The 22,473-nt window shown below is 45.4% G+C and overlaps 1 protein-coding gene and 1 long non-coding RNA gene across 2 annotated transcripts; both read left to right on the top strand.

Annotated features, from left to right (window-relative positions):
* The first annotated feature begins 1,404 nt into the window (after positions 1-1,404).
* On the top strand, positions 1,405-6,260 carry LOC124627733 (uncharacterized). Its single transcript, XR_006982281.2, has 4 exons — positions 1,405-1,826; positions 3,961-4,165; positions 4,364-4,486; positions 5,696-6,260. It is a non-coding gene; the product is annotated as an uncharacterized LOC124627733 (long non-coding RNA).
* Positions 6,261-7,490: 1,230 nt separating this feature from the next.
* Positions 7,491-20,964, top strand: sgpp1b (sphingosine-1-phosphate phosphatase 1b). Its single transcript, XM_017463870.3, has 3 exons — positions 7,491-8,453; positions 15,089-15,178; positions 16,267-20,964. Exons 1-3 carry the CDS (start codon positions 7,794-7,796, stop codon positions 16,816-16,818), a joined length of 1,302 nt encoding a protein of 433 aa, XP_017319359.1. The 5' UTR covers positions 7,491-7,793; the 3' UTR covers positions 16,819-20,964.
* Positions 20,965-22,473: the final 1,509 nt, after the last annotated feature.

Below are 22,473 nucleotides of genomic sequence, written 5' to 3'. Positions count from 1 at the left end.
AAATCCGCGGGGATTTTGAAAAATTGCGAGCGCCTCCGGATATCGCGGAGTTTGCTTGATGTCCGTGAAATCCCGGAGGGACTGAAGAGGACGAAGGGGCCGGTAAAGGAATGACTGTTTACAGCTGCTCTGGTGTAAGCGATAACTTCAACAACATGAAATGTAACTATAAACGGATCCAAAAGTACAAAATGTCGTTCTTTAATGAATAAAAAATGATTCGTGTTTGCAAATCTCTGTGGTGTAAGGGGAATAAAACACTTCTGGATGTGACATTATATGGAAATAATCAGCTTCTGGGGAGTGTGCACTTTAAACGGTTTATTGTTCTGTAACTTCTGGACGTCACGATATGAAACCGACGTGATTGTTATGTCTGTATTCTCATTCACACGTGTTTTACATACCGGACATTTCCCACGTACGTGTTTCTCTCGGCTGTTCTGCATGTCTGGAGTCTACAGAGGATCGGACCCCATGTTGTCTGGAATATTTTGTGACGCATGTTTGCCGCTGTACATGAATATGAAGTGCCGGGTTTAATGTATAGATCACAGCGTGTCATGTCTGCATGCAGTGTGTGAATGGATCACGGTTATAATGCTGACTGTACTGTTATATAGACGCATGCGAAAGTGTGTGTGTGTGTGTGTTTGTGTGTGTATGTTACAGTGTTTTTTGTATTTAAAAAATATATTTTTTTGCCTATCAGTAAACTTGTAGTTATGTTTTGTTTTGTTTTTTAACAAACACAATTCTGGTATTTCCAAAACTAGTGCGAAATTGTATCAAATTCTGTACAGTTGTGTGTGTGTGTGTGTGTGTGTGTGTGTGTGTGTGTGTGTGTGTGTGTGTGTGCGTGCGTGCTTGTGCTTTGCTGTCCTCGTGTGAAAACTTGTGAAACGGTGTGTGTTTATTTCGTGTATACCTGCACATGTGTGTTCTTGTATGTCTGCATTTATGTAAGTGTTTGTGTGTGCGCGTGCATGCGCATATTTATTTGTTTATCTTTGTGTATTTGCGTGTGTGTTGAGGTCTGTGCATGTACATGTGTGTGTGTGCATGTTTGTGTTTAAATGAAAGTGTGTGTGTGTGTGTGTGTGTGTGTGTGCGCGCGTGCATGTAGCTATGTGTTTATATGAACGTATGTGTGTGTGTGTCTGTGTGTGTGAATGTAGCTATGTGTTTATATGAAAGTGTGTGTGTGTGCGTGCGTGCGCGTGCATGTAGCTATGTGTTTATATGAAAGTATGTGCGTGTGTGTGTGAATGTAACTATGTGTTTATATGAAAGTGTGTGCGTGTGTGTGTGTGTGAATGTAACTATGTGTTTATATGAAAGTGTGTGTGTGTATTTTGGGAATTGGGCGGGTGTATGTATGAAGCCTCGCATCAGAGGCAGCAGCAGCACGTGAGAGTCGCGCGCGAGAGAAAGGGAAAACGGAGCCTGATGTGGCGTCATCACTGCCTAGCGACTCGTTGCTTAGCGACGGGGAAACAGCTGTTCCGGTGAGGGCCAATCAGGTTGGCTGCGAGAGGCGCGTGCCCTCGCTTTGCGTTGGAAAACTGGAAGATTTGGGGGATATTTGTTTAAAAGGGGAAAAGTGTTGTTTAAAAGGGATCGTCACACACACACACACACACACACACACACGAGCGCGCGCGCGGGGGGGGCGCGCAGACAGGACCAGGACCAGACACATGAACGAGGTATTAAAGCGTGTACATCCGGGACGTTTGAGTAATGACGCCCCACTGAGCCGGCGGAGTGTTCGAGCGGAGCTGCGCGGATCTGCGGCTTTTTCTCCAGCGCCTCTATAAACAACGGTAAGCCGAACTGCGCGCTCGGATCTCTGGCACCGCTTCATCTTATTCTAAACAGCACACTTGTCAAACGCGTAGTTTTTGCATGCCCTGCCTGTCCTGGGTCTCATGGTGCATAGGATCACTGATCCCACTCATCCCGCCGGGTGTAGTGTCTTAAAACTTCATGCGGATGCCAGAGAGGAGTTACTAACACAGGACCATCACTGGAACATCTCCATTACACAGCATGGAGACGACTTCTAATACAAAAGTGCCATTTTATTCATCAACAACGCTTACACACACACACACACACACACACACACACGATCTCACCCGTCTTATTAAAGCAGGCACGTGCGTTCCAGCTGGACATTTAAAAAAAAATAGATTTTACATCAAATAGCAAATCCATCCTTATTATATTCTTAATTACTATTTAATCACATCATTCTCATCTAACGCTTGATTACCCCCCCCACACACACACACACACACACACACACACACACCACACACTATTGTTCAGTGTCACGCGCGTAACGCTATGAATAAGCTCACCTGTAACATATAAATAAATATTTCACTTTTGAACTCTTTGCTGTATTTAATGCCAGTACAGGGCAGTCCGTCTGAGGTTTGAGAAAATGATGCTGCGGTTTGTTTGGAACTTATTTATGTTTGAATTTTTTTTTTTTTTTTTTTTAAATATATATGTGTATATATAAATATACATGTGCGCGTGACAAAATTCTAAAGCCGTTGAAGACCGTTATTTAACCGTTGTTTGGATATTTTCCGCTAACAGTTTTATACTCATAGATGCCTTTCTTTCATTTGTTGGTTGCTAATTTGCTAAATCAGGTGGAGGAGGGGTGAGATGTATATCATGGCTCTGCTTTATTCTGGAAGTTAGTACAGGTTATAGGTGTTATAACTGCTCACAGCTGATTTTAGTGAATCTGCTTTGTAGTTAATAAGCTAGCTATACCTACTTTCTCATAGTATATATTCATATAGTACATATCCATATGTACTATTTGTCTGGGTAAAAATAAATAAATTAATAATAATAAGAAGAAGAAGAAGAAGAAGAAGACCAAGGTATGTTTGATTCTTCTAGATTTCTACTAGAGCAACTTTGGTAAGAGGTGTGGCCTAAATTTGAATTCAGAACTGTATGAGAAACTTCGAATTGAAAACCTTATTTCGTGTACTTTTTTTTTTCTTTTTTGTACAATTTTATTAACACTCAGGCTGAACATACACATGAATCACGTGTTAGCTATGTTGTCCTGCAAAACTAAAGACGGTAGAAATACCTTGACCGATCAACGATACACAGAGGTGCCAACATTTATGGTTTAGCTGTAGTGTTTATGGGAAACGGTATAAGCTATACTGGTCATCCTTTTCAGGGTCACGGGGAAACCTGGAGCCTATCCCAGGGAGCGTGGGGCACACGGCGGGGTACACCCTGGACGGGGTGCCGATCCATCGCAGGGCGCAATCACACACACGTTCACACACGTTCATACACTACGGAGACTTTAGACACGCCGATCAGCCTACCGTGCATGTTTTTGGACTGGGGGAGGAAACCGGAGTACCCCGAGGAAACCCCCGCAGCACGGGGAGAACGTGCAAACTCCGCACACACAGGGCAGCGCCGGGAATCGAACCCCCGACCCTGGAGGTGTGAGACGAACGTCCTGACCACCCATGTCGGTGAACTTTGACCTGTGAATTTTACAAACCTGTTTTGTGGACCGATAGAAAATGGTCTCTGGCTGGTATACGCTCAGGCAGGGTTGCCAGGGTTGCGGTTTTTATGCCAAATTGGGATGGTTTTGGAGCAAGTCCACGGGGTACTGGTTTTGTTTTCTTGGGGGGTGGGGAGGTACTTTAAAAATAATCTGTCGTGGGAATTCACAGAATTATTTCTATATAGCGGGAATTATAGAGATATTACAGTGATTCAGGGACAGAATGAGAATCAAAGAATGTAGATAGTTTAATTAAGTGTGTTTTTTTTGTCCCCCAATAAAAGAAAGTCAAACACCAGGAGGAAATGTCAGGTGACTTATGAATGAACATGCTTACACTACTGTATATTCTCACTGGTGTGTCGTTAACATTTTTGTGGATATTTCAGGTATTAATGTGCAGTGGTTTGAGACCTGGATGACCTGGCAACCCCCAAGCTCAGGGTGGAACGTGTCATCTTGTCGACGAACATACGCTCGTGTTTGCAGTGACCAAACATCTGTCTCTCTTGTTTTCATCGCAGCACTCGGAGGGCGCGTGTGTGTGTTAGATACAGGAGCGATGCTCAGGTGAACACGGCCGTCGTTAGAAAGGTGTGTATCCTCGCACGTGTTGCGCAACCCTCCGGTGACAGCACAGTCCCGTCCAGACACATCTCATTAGTGACGCTGTTACAGAACATTACATAATGAGTGTTCGGTGATCCCTGAGGTGTACACACTTATACACTTACTCACACGCATGACGTGTACGTCCGTCTCATATCTTATATCTTTTATGTTTATTATCAGTAGTCAGGATCTTCCCAGCGAGTGTGCACGTATCGATCAACGACGTCGAAAGTCGCCTACTTTAAGAGGAAGTATGCGGAAGAGGAGGATGTCCAGGGAAGCCTATGTGGATATTTACAAAAAGTGAGAACGCCTACATTCTGTACGCCTCTGTACCCGTCTCACTCTCTCCCCATCCCTGTACCCGTCTCACTCTCTCCCCATCTCTGTACCCGTCTCACTCTCTCCCCATCCCTGTACCCGTCTCACTCTCTCCCCATCTCTGTACCCGTCTCACTCTCTCCCCATCCCTGTACCCGTCTCACTCTCTCCCCATCTCTGTACCCGTCTCACTCTCTCCCCATCTCTGTACCCGTCTCACTCTCTCCCCAAGTCTGTACCAGTCTCTCTCTCCCCATCTCTGTACCCGTCTCACTCTCTCCCCATCCCTGTACCCGTCTCACTCTCTCCCCATCTCTGTACCCGTCTCATTCCCTCCCCATCCCTGTACCCGTCTCACTCCCTCCCCATCCCTGTACCAGTCTCTCTCTCTCCCCATCCCTGTACCTGTCTCACTCTCTCCCCATCCCTGTACCCGTCTCACTCTCTCCCCATGTCTGTACCAGTCTCTCTCTCTCCCCATCCCTGTACCCGTCTCACTCTCTCCCCATGTCTGTACGCGTCTCACTCTCTCTCCCCATCCCTGTACCCGTCTCTCTCTCTCCCCATCTCTGTACCCTCTCACTCTCTCCCCATCCCTGTACCCGTCTCACTCTCTCTCCCCATCTCTGTACCCGTCTCACTCTCTCTCCCCATCTCTGTACCCGTCTCACTCTCTCCCCATCCCTGTACCCATCTCACTCTCTCTCCCTATCCCTGTACCCGTCTCTCTCTCTCCCTATCTCTGTACCCGTCTCTCTCTCTCCCTATCTCTGTACCCGTCTCACTCTTTCTCCTCATCTCTGTACCCGTCTCACTCTCTCCCCATCTCTGTACCCGTCTCACTCTTTCTCCCCCTCACTCCTTAAAATTCTCTCTTCACCTCTCCCTCGCTCTTCACTTTGCTTCCTTTTGTTTCTCATTCTCGGCTTTAATCCTTTTACCTGTCCATCCTCTCTCTCTCTCTCTCTCTCTCTCTCTCTCTCTCTCTCTCTCTTCCCATTGTTCCTTTTTCTCACTACTTCTTTCTCGCCTTCGCATTCTTCACCTTCACTTTGTTCTTCCTCTGCCTGTCTCTCACTCTCAATTCTTTCGCTCTCCATATTTCTTTCTCTCTCCCTCTCTTTTTTTCTCCTTCTTAATCTTTCTCACCTCGTCTCCCGTTCTCCCTTTCTTCCCTGTGTCTCTGAGCAGCACCTGATCTTACGCGAGGAGCGCAGCTGCATTTTGCGCCTGTCGCTACAGAAGCTGCGTTTCCTGGACGACCCCGAGGCCTTCCTGCGCCGTGCCGTTCTCATCAACAACCTGCTGCGCAAGATCCACTCGGACGACGGGCAGAGGGACCGAGACGGACCGAGGAATGGAGAGAACGAGGAGGAAGAAGAAGTGGAAAGGCTTTTTTACTTTGACAGGAAGAGACTGAAGGTCGTGGTGAGCCCTGAACACGGACATCCCATCTTCCTTTATCCACTTAACAACTGCTAAAATCCCACTGTACTTAAGCGCTGGTGTTTAAACCTAGCAGAGATGACGGCGTAGGTTGGAGGCGAAGGTGTGTGTCTGTGCAATGTGTGTGTGTGTGTGTGTGTGTGTGTGTGTAAACCTGTGTGTCAGCATCAAACACTTGGAAGCTGGGATTATTGCAGTGTCAGATGGATTATAAGAAGCATCTTTGAACATCAGGGTTTGCTTTTTTTAACACACGAAAAGAAAGATTGAGCCTAACTGCCTCTCTAAATAAACTTTAATTTTGCCTTTTTTTTTTTTTGCTAATCATTTTTTCAGGGATTAAAAAAAAAGCCATGCACTTTGTATCTCTGTAAGTAAGTGTAAAGTGTAAAGTTTGTTGCCTGAATATTGTTCTGCTATATGAGCCACCTTTTCCAAACAAAGCATCTAATATAATATATAATGTGATATAATAAGATATATAAAATACAATGTGAGGACTGTATGACGTGATTGAGGGAGGGTACATTCTATCGTTTGCTAACGGGAACAGGAAATGACTCATAGTGCTCTACTACCCCCTAGTGTTCACTTGTGTGATTGTTCATGCAACTTTTTTTTTTTTTTCTTCCACATTCTGTGCAAAGTTCTCTCCAGATTTCAAACAAAATCTTTATTTAACGCAAAAGGAGGAACTTATTTTTTAGTATTTAAGATATTCATTTCTTGCCAGAGGCTGTAGATTTTGCTGAGCTAAAAGTTGGATAAGTTTGGGAAGCATTTCCCCCGGGCAAGTTCCAGATGTTCTTATGCTGTCTGTTTTGTTTTGTTTTGTACTTACAGTTTAATTGCACTCTTGCTACAGACATTAATTAATCAGCCTTAACATACTTACATATCAAAATCATTCTTAAACAGTGAGATTTTTATTCATTCACTCCTGTTTCAGTTTACAACACAACCGCAGACTAATTGCAAAAAAAAAAAAAGATCTCTAGTCTGATTCTCCTACAAATATATTTAATGTAAAACAACAACAACAAACAAACAAACAAACAAACAAAGCAGTGGTGAAGACTTGGTTAATATTTTGCTGTGTGTGTATATATTTTTGCATAAATATATTTTATGCCATGTAATGTCAACTGTTAGCTTTTAATACTTGAAATGTGTTTTTGTATACATGTACATGTGTAAGGTGATGCTGAAGTTGATTTGTTTAAGTATTTAATGTGTAAAACTGCTATCTTTTGGACATTTCATATATTATAAAATAATATATTGGTTTTTATAAATAAAAATAAAGAAAAGATATATATGCTATATTCTACAAAAATATTGACCACATTATTTTGCAAAAGACTAAAGTAGCGTTTTAAAAAAATATCCGTATATTTTTCAGGTATTTCAAACAAATAAAATCCACAATAAAAAAAGAATCGTAATGTTTACTTCTGATGTTTTGTGTTGTCTTCCTGTTGTAAATGCGCGCTCGCGTGACGTCAGCGTTACGTGCGCGTCACGTGTGCGTCTACGTGCGCGTTCCCGTTCCTGCTAGTCGCTTTACGTGAACGATCTGTCATTAACCGGATATTCCACTCGTGCGCGCGAGATAACGGTGTTTTGTTACGTCGAGCGTGCGAACCGTCCTGGTCTCTCAATGTTTTTCTTTTTAACTCGGGAAACGGCTCTGGAGCGTGTCATTTTTCAGAACTAAAGCCCAAACTTTTCCGCCATGGAGCGAGCTAATCGAGCTAGCTAGACACAAAGCTGAACAAGCCGGCTAGCACAAAACAAACGCCGCTCTCGTTTGACCCGATTCGGTGGCGCGGAGCTGGTAAACATGGGAAGCGCTTTAAGGACGGAGTTAACGTGGCTGTTGAGTTCGTTGCACGACCCGCAGCACGTCGCCCGGTTTCAGGAGCTGTGCGGGGTGCGGAGCGCGTTCACCGGAAACCGAGCCGGCGCGCGAGACTCGTGCGGCGAAAAGATGGACGGAGACAAGCGGAAGAGCGAAGGTAAAGGGAAGCAGCAAGACGTCAACGGCGCGGTGAACGGGACGGCGAACGGGGCCCCTGGAGATAGCGCTCGCGCGTGCCCGTCTAACGGCTCCGGTAAGGGCGGGACTGCGCGAGGCCCGCTGCGCAGGAACTCTCTGACCGGAGACGTGGGCCACCAGTTCGTGATCGAGAACCGGTTCCTGTACTACGCGTTCACGCTGGGCACGGAGCTGGGCAACGAGCTGTTCTACATCAGCTTCTTCCCGTTCCTCACCTGGAACGTAGACCCGTACGTCGCGCGCCGTCTGATCGCGATCTGGGTCTGGGTCATGTACCTGGGCCAGTGCACGAAGGACCTGGTGCGGTGGCCGCGGCCTCCCTCGCCTCCCGTGGTCAAACTGGAGGTGTTTTACGACTCCGAGTACAGCATGCCGTCCACACACGCCATGTCCGGTACCGCCGTGCCGCTGGGACTGTTCCTGCTCACCTACGGCCGCTGGGAGGTGAGGACCAGTCTGGTCCTGGAGAACCCCTTGTCCTGCACGTCCTCTAACCTGTGTGTGTGTGTGTGTGTGTGTGTGTGTGTGTGTGTGCAGGCAGGATGGGTTTACCAGGGGAGCCAAAAAATAATCTCATTTTTGTCATCCTTCACCCAACTTGAATGAAAGGCAGGCGAAAATAATTTAGTTTAAATTTACTCGAGGGTCACGCCGATCGACGACGTAAAACACGCGTAACGTCGTCGTTTTCTTTCGTCACGGGTCTACCGTTACAGGATCTTCGTCGTGTCATACGACACGGAGGAGACGCGTCATCGCTGCGTCTGTCGAAGGACTCGGTGTGACGAGCGACGACGCTCGAAAATCGCCGTGATCCAACAGTCTGAAACTGACGAAAGTCTCCATGTCGATTTAGCCTAGCTACTTACCTCCAGTTCGCCTTATTCCAAAATGTCGATTAGCGGCGTGCGAAGTTTAATTAGTGTTCTGATCGGACATACGAGAGGACGTTTTGAGATCGTCGCTCTTAAATTTGTTTACATAATACGGAAAATACCGGGAAAATACATAACGCGCCTTGTACGCTGGCAGCGTGTCGACTCGTGACGCGGTACGAGCTAATAATACGCTTGGGATACCGTAGCAACTGCTTAGTAACACCCTAGCAACCACTTGGTATACTGCTACATCCACCTAGCAACACCTGGTAACATACAGCCAACAACTGCCTGGCAAAACCTTTGCGACCACCTTGGATACCGTAGCAATGGCATAGCAACACCCTAGCAACCACTAACAATACCATAGCAACACCCTAGCAACCACTAACAATACCATAGCAACACCCTAGCAACCACTAACAATACCATAGCAACAACCTAGCAACCACCTGGAGTACCATAGCAATGACATAACAACACTTGCTATGACATAGCAACCAACTGCCTAGCAACACCTTAGCGACAACCTAGCAGCCACCCGGAGTGCCTTCGCAATGACCTAGCGACCCCCTAGCAACCACTTAATGTTTTAACTCTTAACGTGCTTTTTTAAAATATTTTTTAAATACTTGAACGTTTTTAAACGTTTAACATTAAAGCTTTTCAGCATCTCTGTCAAACCAGCGCTCGTTAAATCCAGAACTCCAAAACAAGCGAGAGGACGTCACGCGATCGACAGATCGAATTTAAGCGAGGCTCCGCCCAAACAATTCTTTCTTCCTTCCTGCTCTTTAGTAGTGTTTCGTTTGTCTCGGTGCCAAACTGCTCGTAAAAAAAAAAAAAAAAAAGGCGTGACACGTTTATCTCTGTTAAGATAAGCTTTTATTATCATTGTTGTTGTTATGTAAAAGTAAGCAAGGTCATTTCCATCATACACTAACAACGATTCTCCCATTTAATTTCACGTTAGCACGTACATCCACGTCAAGCCGAAGGGCTCTGTATGTTTAACACACACACACACACACACACACACACGGTTGGTTCACAGGTCGGTGATGTAAATCTCTTTCCCGGTGGATTTGAATGCAGTCCTTGATACGACCTTGGTGCGACGATCCGTGTCGAGATCCAGCAGGTTGTATACTCCTGACGACGTGAATCGGTTCCGTTAAACTCGCCTTGCGTCACCGGCTGCGAGAAACACGCCGACGTCGTCGCGGGCGGGGCCGGCGTTAGAAAGGCGTACCAACAGCGACGCGGAACTCATTCGCAAGTACAAAACAATCCGTAAAGTTCTGGATCATGGCGATTTTCTTAAAAAGCGTTTGCGCACGGTTAAATAATCTGATAACCGGAACGCTCCGGTTTCTGACCTAGACGTTTCCGAAGAAACGTCTGTTTTGGTTTATGTTTATCGGTCCGAACAGGATGACGTGGCCTTTTTCGTAAAAATCGCACGCTCCGCCGAAAATCGCAGTTTCCTCGATGTTTGCGTCGGATTCCTGCGTTCGCAAAATAGATATCGAAGCTCTTACCGACTGAATAACGGTACGCAGCTCGACCGTCTTGACGTGCGAAATCTTCTATTTATTTGTTTTCTGATCAGTCACGTTTTCATTTTTTTGTCAGTCGGAGCCTCAGACCCGCCTTTACCGGCTGCAGCTACGCTCGAGAATCGGATTGGTCGCCGTACCACACCGCCGTTGAATTCGTGATTCCGATTGGTCAGAAGGCGTCGATTCGTTTTTCCGTAACAGCGGCTCGTCCTAACACGTCGTCGTTTCTATAGTAACGGCTTCTTTCGGAAGGACTGGTGTTGTTACGGGACAAAGACGTGATCGTTGACGCGGTCGAGTGTTTTTCGCCATGTAACGCCCGTGGCGTTAAACGAAAGGTACGTCCGTACGGATGAACGTGCGACGTGTTCGCACCACCCCGTCGCTGATTGTTTTCCTGGAGCTGCACGACGCGCCGTGTGTTCTTCCCTGCGCTCTCCCGCGTCCGAGGAGAAGACGTAACGACGGCGTACAGTAGGTACAGGACACGATGTCTGCCTCCGAACAAAACGGAACAGAGACTCTTTGTTGGTCAGAAACGCGGCCCACCTACGTTTTATTGTTCGCTTTGTAACCGCGGCCTGTTGTTATCCTAAACCCGGAGTAGAGCTGAAAGGGGAACCGAGAGTCGACGCAGGAATACTATTATACCTTTTATAATGATGGAGGGAACTGATCTGTTCCTTCTGGACGTGTTTTTATACACACCGGTACCTTATATACAGCAGTAATCAGGCTCGACCTGGTGCACGTGGCCGAGAGAGCGAGAGAGAGAGAGAGAGAGAGAGAGAGAGAGAGAGAGAGAGAGAGATTTCTCTGGAGAGTTCACTACGTTTGTAATTTTAAATCTGAAATATATATATATATATATAAAATATATAATTTATTTTTAGTGGCTCATTACTTATCAGGACATAGAGATAATAAACTGATTCACTTAAATGCGCTCTCTCGCTCTCTCTCTCTCGCTCTCTCTCTCTCGCTCTCTCTCTCTTTCTGTGTGCTGCACTCGTTCACTAATTTACACAACTTTAATACAACAGTATGTGCTTGTTTTTGTTTTGTTTTTTTTTTTAGATTTATTCATCTCTCCTCTCTCTCTTACCTTCTCCGGCTCCTTCTCTCATTCTTTCTCCCTCGCTCCTTTCTCTCTCTCTCTCTCTCTCTCTCTCTCCCGCTCTTTCTCTTTCGCTCCTCCTCTCTGTCGCCTTCTCTACGTCCCCCTCACCTCCTCTATCTCCTTCCCTCATTCTTTCCTTTCCCTATTTCGTTCTCTCTCGCTTTCTCTCGCTCCTCCTTTCTTTCGTTCTGTCTCGGTACCTTCTCTCGCTCTCCCCATCACTGTCTCCTTCTCTCTCTCTTTCTCTCTCGCGCCTTCACTCCTGTCATTCTTTCTCTCTCGCCTTCTATCTCTGTCCTTCATTTTGTTCTTCTCTTTCCCCTTTGTCTCTCTCTCTCTCTCTCTCTCTCTTTCCTTCTCTTCCTCTGTCTCTTTTCTCCCTCTCAGTATCATTTCCCGCAATGTTTTGATCTAGCACTTTTGTCTAGTTTTTAAATTACTTTTAAAAATATGCCGTAGGAAATGAGAGGGAAGAGAGTGTGTGTGTCAGAGAGAGAGTGTGTGTGTGTGTGTGTGTGTGAGAGAGAGAGAGAGAGAGAGAGAGAGAGAGAGAGTAGCTCCTCTTATGGAGCTGGTTTTCTCAGGTTTATTCAGCATTTTCCTGTGCCCTCTTGCTCAAACAGAGGAGTCCAGCAACACACACACACACACACACACACACACACTCGCGCATGCAGCTTTCTCACAGTGCCCGACAGCTAGTTACGTTCCGTCTCAATCGCACGCGAACTCTCTCGCGGCTGTGTGACGTTTTTCCTCTCTTCTGTTCTTCAAAGAGCCAGAAACAAGATGAAACAAGCGCAGGACCTTTGTTTCAGCCGCGTTGCATTGTGGGTAACATGAGCACGCCAGAACGATGTTTGCGAAAACCCTCATTCGTGCCTCTAGCAGGCCGACGCACGGACACTGGAGTTTAAATTCAAATACTGAATAGTCAAGAGTTTATAATCACGAGTATACTTTCTACTCTCACACACACACACACACACACACACACACTGCTCTGTAATCTGCAGCAGATGTTTTGTCCCTGATGAGAGACAGGAGGAATAAAGGAGCTGAGCGCACTCTCCTCAGAGTTCCTCTTCTCCTCCGCGGCCCGGTTCGTGTGTCACGAGGGGCACGAGGTGCGGTCAGGACACACACACAACTTTCAAACCCTGCAGTTATTTTCTTCCCTTTCCACACAGAAGGGAGAGGGCGAGGGCGACGGAGAGGAAGTAAAACAGATGTGAGAAGTTGATTCATGAGGAGTGGTGATTTCACGTGCGCCAACGAGTCATTCCTTCTCCTTTTTATTCCAACGGTCACCGAGTCCTGCTGAGCGGCTTATCTCTGCTGATAGATTCTTACTAATCCAGCAGTATTTCACTGTGTGTGTGTGTGTGTGTTTGTGGTAGCTGTGTTCCTGTTGGGGTAGGGTATATTAGTTGTGCACGTGCTGTGCAGTAGGGGATTGGACTCTAGTGCACGTGACCGGTTTTGTAAGGAGTAGATCTCAGTGTTGCGCGGTCGGAGGAGAATGATCAGCGGTGATGTGGGTTAATAAAGCCGAGTCACTGCAGCACCCAGAAGTTGATTGTTTTCCTAGAACAGCGTGTGCACAAGTGTTTTATTCCATTTACACCGCAGAAATTTGAGTTTTATATACAGTGTAATGTCTATCCGCTTTAACCGGGCGTTCCCTCACCAGCCTGCTGCTTTTTCTTGCTCTTAGATAAATTCATAGATAGATAGATACATAGATGGATAGATACATAGATAGACAGAAAGATAGATGGATGGATAGATAGTTGCAAGGATGGATGGATAGATAGATAGCTGGGAAAACGTGATCATGTCACGTTACAGAGAAACCGCAAAAGCGTGAACTCCCGTGCTGCTTCTGACCAATCGGATTTGAGAATGCAGCAGCGATGTGGTGTAATGATGGATATTTACCATTGATAGATTTGATTTGATTTAATATTAGCAACGTTTTCTGAATGTTCTCTGAATGTTTTCCAAGCAACATTTCAGTGTTTGCTTTATTTACAGCAATTCTTTTTTTTTTTTTTTTTTTTTTTCTCTTCCCACCAGCTCATGGTTATCATACTCTCTTACACACACACACACACACATGCAGAGAGACATACACACACCATTAAGCTGTCATTTAGATAGATATGATAGTGTGTGCGTAAGAGATTTGATAGTGTGTGTGTGTCAGATGTCAAGCGTGAGTGAGTTACAGCGTCTCGTATCATGTTTCTATCTGACGTGTTTCTGGTGCAATGGGTCACGTGACCTTATACACGCAGGTCATTGGCTCAGATCATTGGCTCAGATCATGTTCCCATATCAAAGTCACCGGGGCCTGAAAATGTAAACACGCAGGACACGGACTTGCTGATAGACAGCGTGCTACCGAGCAGATCCTCCCGAGATCACCGAGCTCATGCTTTCCAGCCTGAAGATTTAACCTAGTAGGCAGGATTTCGTGTATAAAAATAAATAAATAAATCTGTAGATTCGGTGGAAATTGTTTTGAACAGTGGAGCGGTGTGTGTGTGTGTGTGTGTGTGTTCTATAGTAGTGATGTACCTCCACGAAGCACGCTCCTGTTCTCACGTACGTTACACTGGAGACTCCTTGCGTAAATGTTACCACCACCGTACCGTAGGTGGCGTGTGTTTTCGTTACTATAGAAACGACAACGCTGTATCAGAACGAGCACGTTAATATTACCAAAGCGTAAAAAAACGACGACTGAAACCGGAGACTCATTCCTTGAACGTGACTTTAGCGATCTATCGTCAACGTCGTCTTTGTCGAACAACACCGGTCCTTCCGGACGAACCGTTACTATAGCAACGATGACGTATTAGAACGAGTGCGATTTAGAGCAGCGCTATTTAGAGAAAATGAATCGGAACCTTCTGACCAATCGGAATCGAGAATTCAGCGGCGCAGCATGGTAGATCACAAGTCATGTATCGTTAGTCGCATGCAAAAGTTTGCACACCCCTATTTAAATTACGCATCTGATTCCGGCCGCTTAAAGTCTCCGTGAAGAGACTGCGACGCGTTGACGTCATGTCCGCCGGACCGGGAATTCAGGGCTGGACGTGTCGGGTTGCTCCGCCCCGCTTTTAAATAGCCAATCGCGTTTAGCTTACCGCCGAAGTCACATTTACGGTAACATACAGCCAACAACTGCCTGGCAAAACCTTTGCGACCACCTTGGATACCGTAGCAATGGCATAGCAACACCCTAGCAACCACTAACAATACCATAGCAACACCCTAGCAACCACTAACAATGGTTCTGACCGGACCGAGAAGCTGAAGTGCAGAACGGTGTCCCGTATCGGTGCTAGAGAGAGGCCTGTACATTTTTCAACGCGTGTGTCTTCTGAACGCGGACTTCGCCATCGTTTTTGCAGCACGCCACTTTAGAGCTAAGCGGACGGACACGTCCGTACTGAAATCCACCGAAGAAATCATTTTCACCTTTTGTGTGTTTTGTTTTATCCGCAGTATCCGTTCCTTCTCGGACTCGCTCTGGCTGTGAGCTGGAGCGTGCTGGTGTGCGTGAGCCGCGTCTACATGGGCATGCACTCTGTCCTGGTAAGCCAAAAACCCCACACAGACTCGCATATAACACGTGCAATATTTCTAAAAGGACCCGGGCGACTCCTGACACGTTCGTGTCTAGTTCTCACGTGCTCTTCTTGCATTTGGAAGTGACCTCGCAGAGGGGTCATTTCCACTCGTATCGCTAAGTAAATAAATACCTAATGACCTCGTCGATGAGTCGTAATCTCACGGCCTTCGGTGTACTTTGTGCTCACGTCATTTCACTTCAAGCGGATTTACTCGGTTTGCTTTTACGCGAATCATTTCTCACGTGTCACGTGTCATGTCAGTTATTCACCGTGATAATCTGATCTAATAAACCTGATGTGTTAGCAGGATGAACATTCATGACTCACGCTCAAAGTCAAGTTAGTCAAGGCACTCATTATATATACACACACACACACACACACACACAAATTTACACTCATGGAAGGGAATGTCTTTGAGTTCTAGCTGTGAATTATTTCCCCTGTTTCCTTCAAATTGATCGGATGTATCACCATCCTTGCACATTTAAGGAGCAAAGTTCAGCTTCTGCGTGAGATCGAGACCAAAGGTGAACGGTTTAAATCACGCGGGCAAGGCACGAGCGTCATCGGATCTTTAAAGTCATAAATATTCGTCATAATCCGCTTTATAATTCGCGCCCGCCTTTTTTTTAAGGTGCCGATTTTTTTTTTTATTAGTGTTATTATTATTATTATTTTAATCACGACATAATATGTATGTATTCTGATAAATATACCTTGCATGGCCAAAAGTAAGCGGACGCCTGAAGACCACACCCGTATGTACTGGTTGAACATCCCGTTCCAGATGTTTTCCCCAGTTTCGCTGTTATGATAAGCGCCAGTCTTCTGGGACGGCGTTCCACTAGGTTTTGGAGGCGTGGCTGTGGGGATTTGTGTCCGTTCACGAACGAGCGCATTAGTGATGTCGGGCGAGGAGGTTCCGGTTCCGGGTCATCCAAAACACATATGTGTGTAATGAGTGTCAGGTGTCCACTTAGTTTTGGCCTCTTTTTTTTTTATATACAGCACTGATATTTACTGATATTTTGGCTTTTCTCCTCCCAGGACGTGATTGCCGGTTTCCTCTTCAGCCTGCTCATCCTGGCCGTTTTCAGTCCAGTCCTGGATGCCATCGACACGTTTAACCTGTCTTCCACCTACGCCCCCGTCCTCGTCGTCTCGCTCCACGCCATCTTGGGGCTTTTCTCCTTCACCCTGGACACGTGGAGCACGTCCCGTGGCGACACCGCTCAGATCCTGGGCACGGGCGCGGGCATCGCCGTGTCGTCCCACCTCAACCACCAGCTGGCTCTGATCCACGATCCTCCCGCCTCCATGCTGCCCATGCAGGCTCCGCCGCTCAGCTTCGGCCTCTTCGGCTGGAGCTTGCTCCGATTCGTCCTGGGCGTGGTGATGCTGATGATCACCAGGGCGGTCATGAAGGCTCTGACGATCCCCCTGGTGTGCCGCGTCGTCGGGATCTCCAGCCGGGACGTCCGCAGAGCCAGGCAGCACATGCAGGTCGAGCTTCCGTACCGCTATATCGTTTACTGGACCGTAGGGTTCAGCGCCTTCTTCCTCGTACCCTTCATCTTCAGCCGCGTCGGCTTGTCCTGATTGGCCGACGCATCAAACGGGTTCATAAACGGACAGATCGGGGCTCGAGTTTTAGCGCTGCAGTTCCTCCAAGACAAAAAAAATAAATATATATATTCTTTTAAAAATTCCCCAAAATTCTTTGAGTTTATCATAAAAACCTGCACTGCCCAAAGCAATGGCTTCTGATCGACATCTTACAGCAGTATAGCACACATTTAGAGCGAATTCATGATTTTTACTTTTTTTTTTTTCCCTCCTTCTAAAACCAGGTTTTTACGTTCAGGGTTAATATCGTCGTGGCTTCCGTTTCTGACGCACCGTTTTTCGAAATATTTTCTTCACGTCGCGAATAGGCACATATTTTATCGAAACCCTGTGACTGCAAGTCCTCAGACTTTCCACTTCGCCAGAGGCACCTCGAACACTTGAAGATCCCCCCACCCCCACCCCCACCCCCCCCACCCCAGAATAAGATTCCATTATTTGGGATCGAGGACTTTTTCTTCTTATGTATTGTTTGTTTTTGTTTTTTTTCCACTTTAATTTGTTCGACTGAAATATTTCTGACTGAACTCGGAAGACCTCAGTATCCTCCGGCTGACCGGACGGACCCGACAGGACCGGGACGACCTCGCGGTTCGAGGCGGACAGCGTGGTCGTGCTTCTCCGTCGATCCGTAAAGGTGTCCGCTGTGAGGTTTTTTTTAAACACCGAAGGCAGAGCTTTTTCGTTTAGTCATTTAGAGAATCTAGAGATGTAACCACTCTCCGACACGAATAATTCAGGGATGGTCTCTGTGCACACTTTCGCTCACTAATATGAATGAAAACAAATACTCTTAACCCTGTAAAACTGACGCCGATCTTGGGAGAACGCGAGCGCGTTTTTTTACGCGGCGTGCCCGATTCGTTAACATGTTTGCGTTGTAACGTCCTGAACGCGACTGCGGAATCTTCGGGAAGACCTACAGGGCCGTCGCTCCGGCGCATAGTTCCAGCATCCGTTGGGTGATCCCAGTCGGGATCGCGTTCACGCCGACGGTAACCTGCGCGCTCGCGCTGCCGTTGCATTCAGACAATCGGCTCTAACCACGCTGAGGTCGTTTCCTCACGACCGGCCTTTCTCATGTTTCTCGTCAGGTTCATTAAAAATAAATAAATAAATAAATCCGGTTTTACCCCGTGCTCTGAAGGAGACGGGAAAACAAATCCAACGTCTACCGCGTGAGCTCGGAGAGGTCTTCTGTTGAAATGCACTGTTTCCCAGAATGCACTGCTTTTATGTCTGCTCGTGTCGTCGTCAGGCTTTTATTTAATTTCTTTCTCTGTGTGTGTGTGTGTGTGTGTGTGTGTGTGTGTGTTCTGCGTTCACACTAGCCAGAGACGAGTCGTTTGTGAGCCACTGTCGCTTGTGGGCGTGGCCTGTTCTGATTTGAGACAGTAGTAGTTGTACAGTTTATACGCGAGCGTTCGGATGCACTGGTGCAGTTTTTGATGCACGTTTCTGCGTCATACCTAATTTGCATACAGCCCAAATGACGGCGAAAACGGACAGTCGCTGGTCGCCGGTAGTGTGAACGCGAGGTTGAGTGTGTCCACTATAAATAAAAGTGGAGAAGGTGTGTACCTGGCAATAAGAGCGGCATCTCGTCCCTGGCCAATAAGGGTGAAGCTTCGTGACGCGTCCATCAGTTGTATTAACTGAGTGACATCCCGTAATCGGGACGCGTGAGAAAAGCACTACAGCTGGACGTTCTGCACCGATTCGTTCAAAATATGGAATAAAAACTCCCAAGATGTCCTTTCTTTTGTGCCCACAGGCGCTTGAATACATTTATTTATTTATATAAGTGTAGGCCCGATCACCATGCAATCAAATGTTCGGTTTTTTTATTTTTTTTTCTTTTCATCTTCAGTGAGGAATCTAACTCTTGACTTTAAAAAGTAACCCAAAAGGTACCGAAGCAGCCGAGACGCGCTTCTCCAGATCCTCGGAGGTGAAATGATACCAGAGCTGACCAAAATGGCCGCCCCTTTTTTTAACCACAACCCCGAGGCGGCGATTTACGTTCTTCCATTTGATCCTGAGCGCCGAGGACTCTTTAACCGTTCGGGTTTTCTCGCCACGTAGGTGGACCTCTCGCGCGGAGAGCGTTGGCGTCGGGTTTATTTTTCGCGCAGGAGCGTTCACACGGACACGCCGTGAGGTCGTTTCCCGTCGCTTTCTTTAAAGTGCGGAAATGTCCCAGGTTTAGTCGTCGTCGTCGTGGTGTCCCGTTTAAACGCAGGCTTCTGAGTGAGATTATTAAACATCGAATCAAATAAAAAAAAGTGTCGGAGGATGTGATGTGGCGATTCCACGCGGTTGTAACGGGCTCGATCCGTTCCGCGTAGCTCCGACTGTGCCTTTCCCGTGTGGTATCTCTCGAGAGTTTCATTCGCGTTTGCGTACACGACGAGAACCCGGGTCTTTTTCTTTTCCGCTCAGATGTCGAGCGACGTGTCCGGCCTCCGTCCACGATGAAAGCAATAATAATTACCCGCTTCCTGTCTGTTGATTTGAAATCATAAGACGGATAGGTGGAGCCTTCGGCATGTATCCTACTATGCATGTTCAACATAAACGAGTACACGGCGCAATCAGTGCTCTGTAAGTACAATAGGGTGACGCCATCCTTCCTTCCTTCTCCATTTCCATACAGGAAATATCTACAGCAAATGTCGTACGGACCCGAAGACCGACTCGACTCGGATCGTACAGTCGAGGACCAACGCGTGTATAGTTACACTTTACCGTTTTTGTTTGTTTGTTTGTTTGTTTGTTTGTTTGTTTTTCCCCGTCTTTTCTGCTTTGTCTTCTCCCGTAGGAGAAGTGTTTGTGTATGGAAGAGAGTCGGGACGCCCGTGACGTCATTTATTTCACTAGCTGCTTAGTAGCAGAGCTTCCAATCGCTCGAATTCAGACCAGTGATGTGTATGGGATGGATGGATAGCGCCCCCTAGTGCGCTCTCAACCCCACAGTCTGGATTTAACACTCGGGACGCGGCGTCCAGAGAGATTACCGTGGGCATGAATGTTTTAATGTTTGAATGTTTTATCTGATTAACAATTTTACTGTGTTTTACTAGATCAGAATGGTTGCGTAGTTATCACAAATGCAAAAGAAAAAAAAAAAGAAGAAGAAAAAAAATGTTTTTGTTTATTTTTTTTGACTGTTTTTGCGATTGCAAAAGAAAAAAGCAATGCCATTTACAACAGCTGCCTTTTGTCGTTCGTTCTTACTGTATGATATACCATATAACATAATTTATATTATATAATAAAATAAACTGCACTTGTTATAGCGACATCTGCGATTATATATTTATTCGGGGTCACTGAGAGCGATGCCGCAGCGGAGTTGTATAAATAGACATATAAACGTGGGGGAAATGAGCAGGAAACGAATGGCGCTAGTTTAATTCTTAAGTGATTTGTAATTAGAGGTCAGGAACTTCCACGGAGATGTCTGATTTTAAATAATTTTTGTAATGTTTTCTTTTTCTACTGGTGAAGGTGAGGCACTAGAGGTTGAAATGAACATACTGACATGTCGGTAGTTGTTTTGTTTTTTTTGTTGTTGTTGTTGTTGTTTTTAGAGCTTTCCGATCATTTCTGACACTGTAATCATCTAAAATGTCCACAGGAAAATGTTTATTTCACTGTTTTTATTCACACATGACCACTGCATTGTCTGAAGCTTAGCAGTTTTGAAGATCACATCATGTCCCCTATCCCTGAACTGCTTGTTTCCTGATGTCCATGTCCACCTGTGTCATTAGGATATACCTTTCATACAGCTTCCTTTATACACCTTCTACGCCGCACTGACGTGAAAACTCATCCAAACCAAAAACATTCTATTTAAAAAACAATATATAATAATAATAATAATGTTATCCTTCAAATCTTCATATATTCCAAACCAAAAATCTCATTTCCTACATGATCAGCGTCCGTGATATCCCGCGTGTGTATGTCATGTCCGTAATTACGAGGTTAATTACATCAGTGCATGGTATTTTCTATAATAATCAACAATCTATATAAATTCCCTACAAAACCTCTGTAAACGTCTTTATCTCGTGAAATAAACTTCACGGTGAAATAAACAATTTAACTCCATCTACTAGTAGTAGATTTCTTTTTTTTACATTTTTTTAATTAAGTATGCACATTTCCACATTTAATTAGTTGAAGCCTCATTTGCATAAACAAACATAACTTTTTGAGGAACTTCAAATAAAAGAAACATACTTGTAAGAATATTAGCAATCAGTATTAATTGTGATATCTTTTGTTTGTTTGTTATTGTTGTGGTGGTGTTGTTTTTTTTGTTTTTTTTGTTTTTTTAAGTCATCCCTATTCACCTGTAGTGTCTCACCTTAAGAAGGAAAGAAAGAACGGAGTACGCAGGACTCTACAGAAGAGGGCAGGAATGGATAAGAGTTCCATACAATGGAAGTCGATGGGAACCAAAACTATTCGGTTACCAACGTTCTTCAAAATATCTTCCTTTGTGTTCCTTAGAAGAAAGAAATGCGTACAGGTTTGGACTTTTAAGAATTAAAAATTCTTAAAAGAGTTCAAATAAGAATTTTATTATTTTCTGTCTGAACTATCCCTTTTACCATATTATCAGGGTATTTATTTATTTATTTATTTATTAACTGGAGATGTGTTTAAAGCACTTTGGTTGTGCTCATGGTGATGGATGGCAAATGACACGAGCGCCACCCCGTGGTGAGTACTTTCAGAGCAGAAATAATTTTAGGGTGTGTGTGAGAGACAGAGAGAGAGAGAGAGAGAACTTTTCACTTATACTTCACTATGATTTTTACCAAACGTTCATCCAGCCCTTCTCACTTAAAGGGGGAGAAAACCGAATAACTTTATTTGACCATTATGACCGTAATTTCTGTCCGAGCACCAAATCGATTCTTCAGATCCGACTCTGACTCCAGATCAGTCGGAAAGAACCGACTCAGTGATCCGAGTCCAAAAGAACCGATTCCAATATCCCCGCTGAGAAGAAAAAAAACCCAATAGAAACCCTTTTAGAATTTGTAATAGTTTTAATGGTTATATTGGGTTGTATTGTATTGGTGTGAATGGTCCCTGTGGATACTAGACGCAACATTAATAAAGACTGCTAATGGTTAGCCAGTGGTTTGTAATGGTATTTGTAGTGAAACCCATTAGAATTCCTGTGAGGTTTCTGTTAGATGTCGATTGTTTGTGTGTTTTTAAGCAGGGAAACGATTTATAAGATCTAATGCAAAGATTTGAATCAAAGAACTGATTCGTTTGCGAATCAAAGAACTGATTCGTTTGCGAATCAGAAAATGAATATACTGTAGGGCAAGATAAAGAGAATTGCTAATTACTAGTATTTTATCAGATAAACATAAAACATTGTGGCTGTGTTTTTACAACTTGGTTACAGACGGCTTAGTTTTTCTGTCAAGTGCCCCCCCCCCCCCCCCCCCCCCCCCCCACACACACACACACTTTTACTCGGTAAACATTTTACTAAACAAAATGGCAGCTAGCGTCCTCTGTGAGGAGCTACGTTAGCCATGTCCATATTTTCTGGAGTCATATTTGTGCCAAACATTTCGAAAATAACTTGGC

The sequence above is a fragment of the Ictalurus punctatus genome, chromosome 3 (genome assembly GCF_001660625.3).
Source record: "Ictalurus punctatus breed USDA103 chromosome 3, Coco_2.0, whole genome shotgun sequence".
Taxonomy (NCBI): Eukaryota; Metazoa; Chordata; class Actinopteri; order Siluriformes; family Ictaluridae; genus Ictalurus; species Ictalurus punctatus.
This window is presented reverse-complemented; position numbering and strand designations above follow the sequence as displayed.

Excerpts from the sequence above, each read along its gene's own strand:
- sgpp1b (XM_017463870.3), top strand. The coding sequence starts at position 7,794 with ATGGGAAGCGCTTTAAGGACGGAGTTAACGTGGCTGTTGAGTTCGTTG. Across the intron at positions 8,454-15,088 it reads TCACCTACGGCCGCTGGGAG|TATCCGTTCCTTCTCGGACT; the intron begins GTGAGGACCAGT and ends TTTTATCCGCAG. Across the intron at positions 15,179-16,266 it reads TGGGCATGCACTCTGTCCTG|GACGTGATTGCCGGTTTCCT; the intron begins GTAAGCCAAAAA and ends TTCTCCTCCCAG.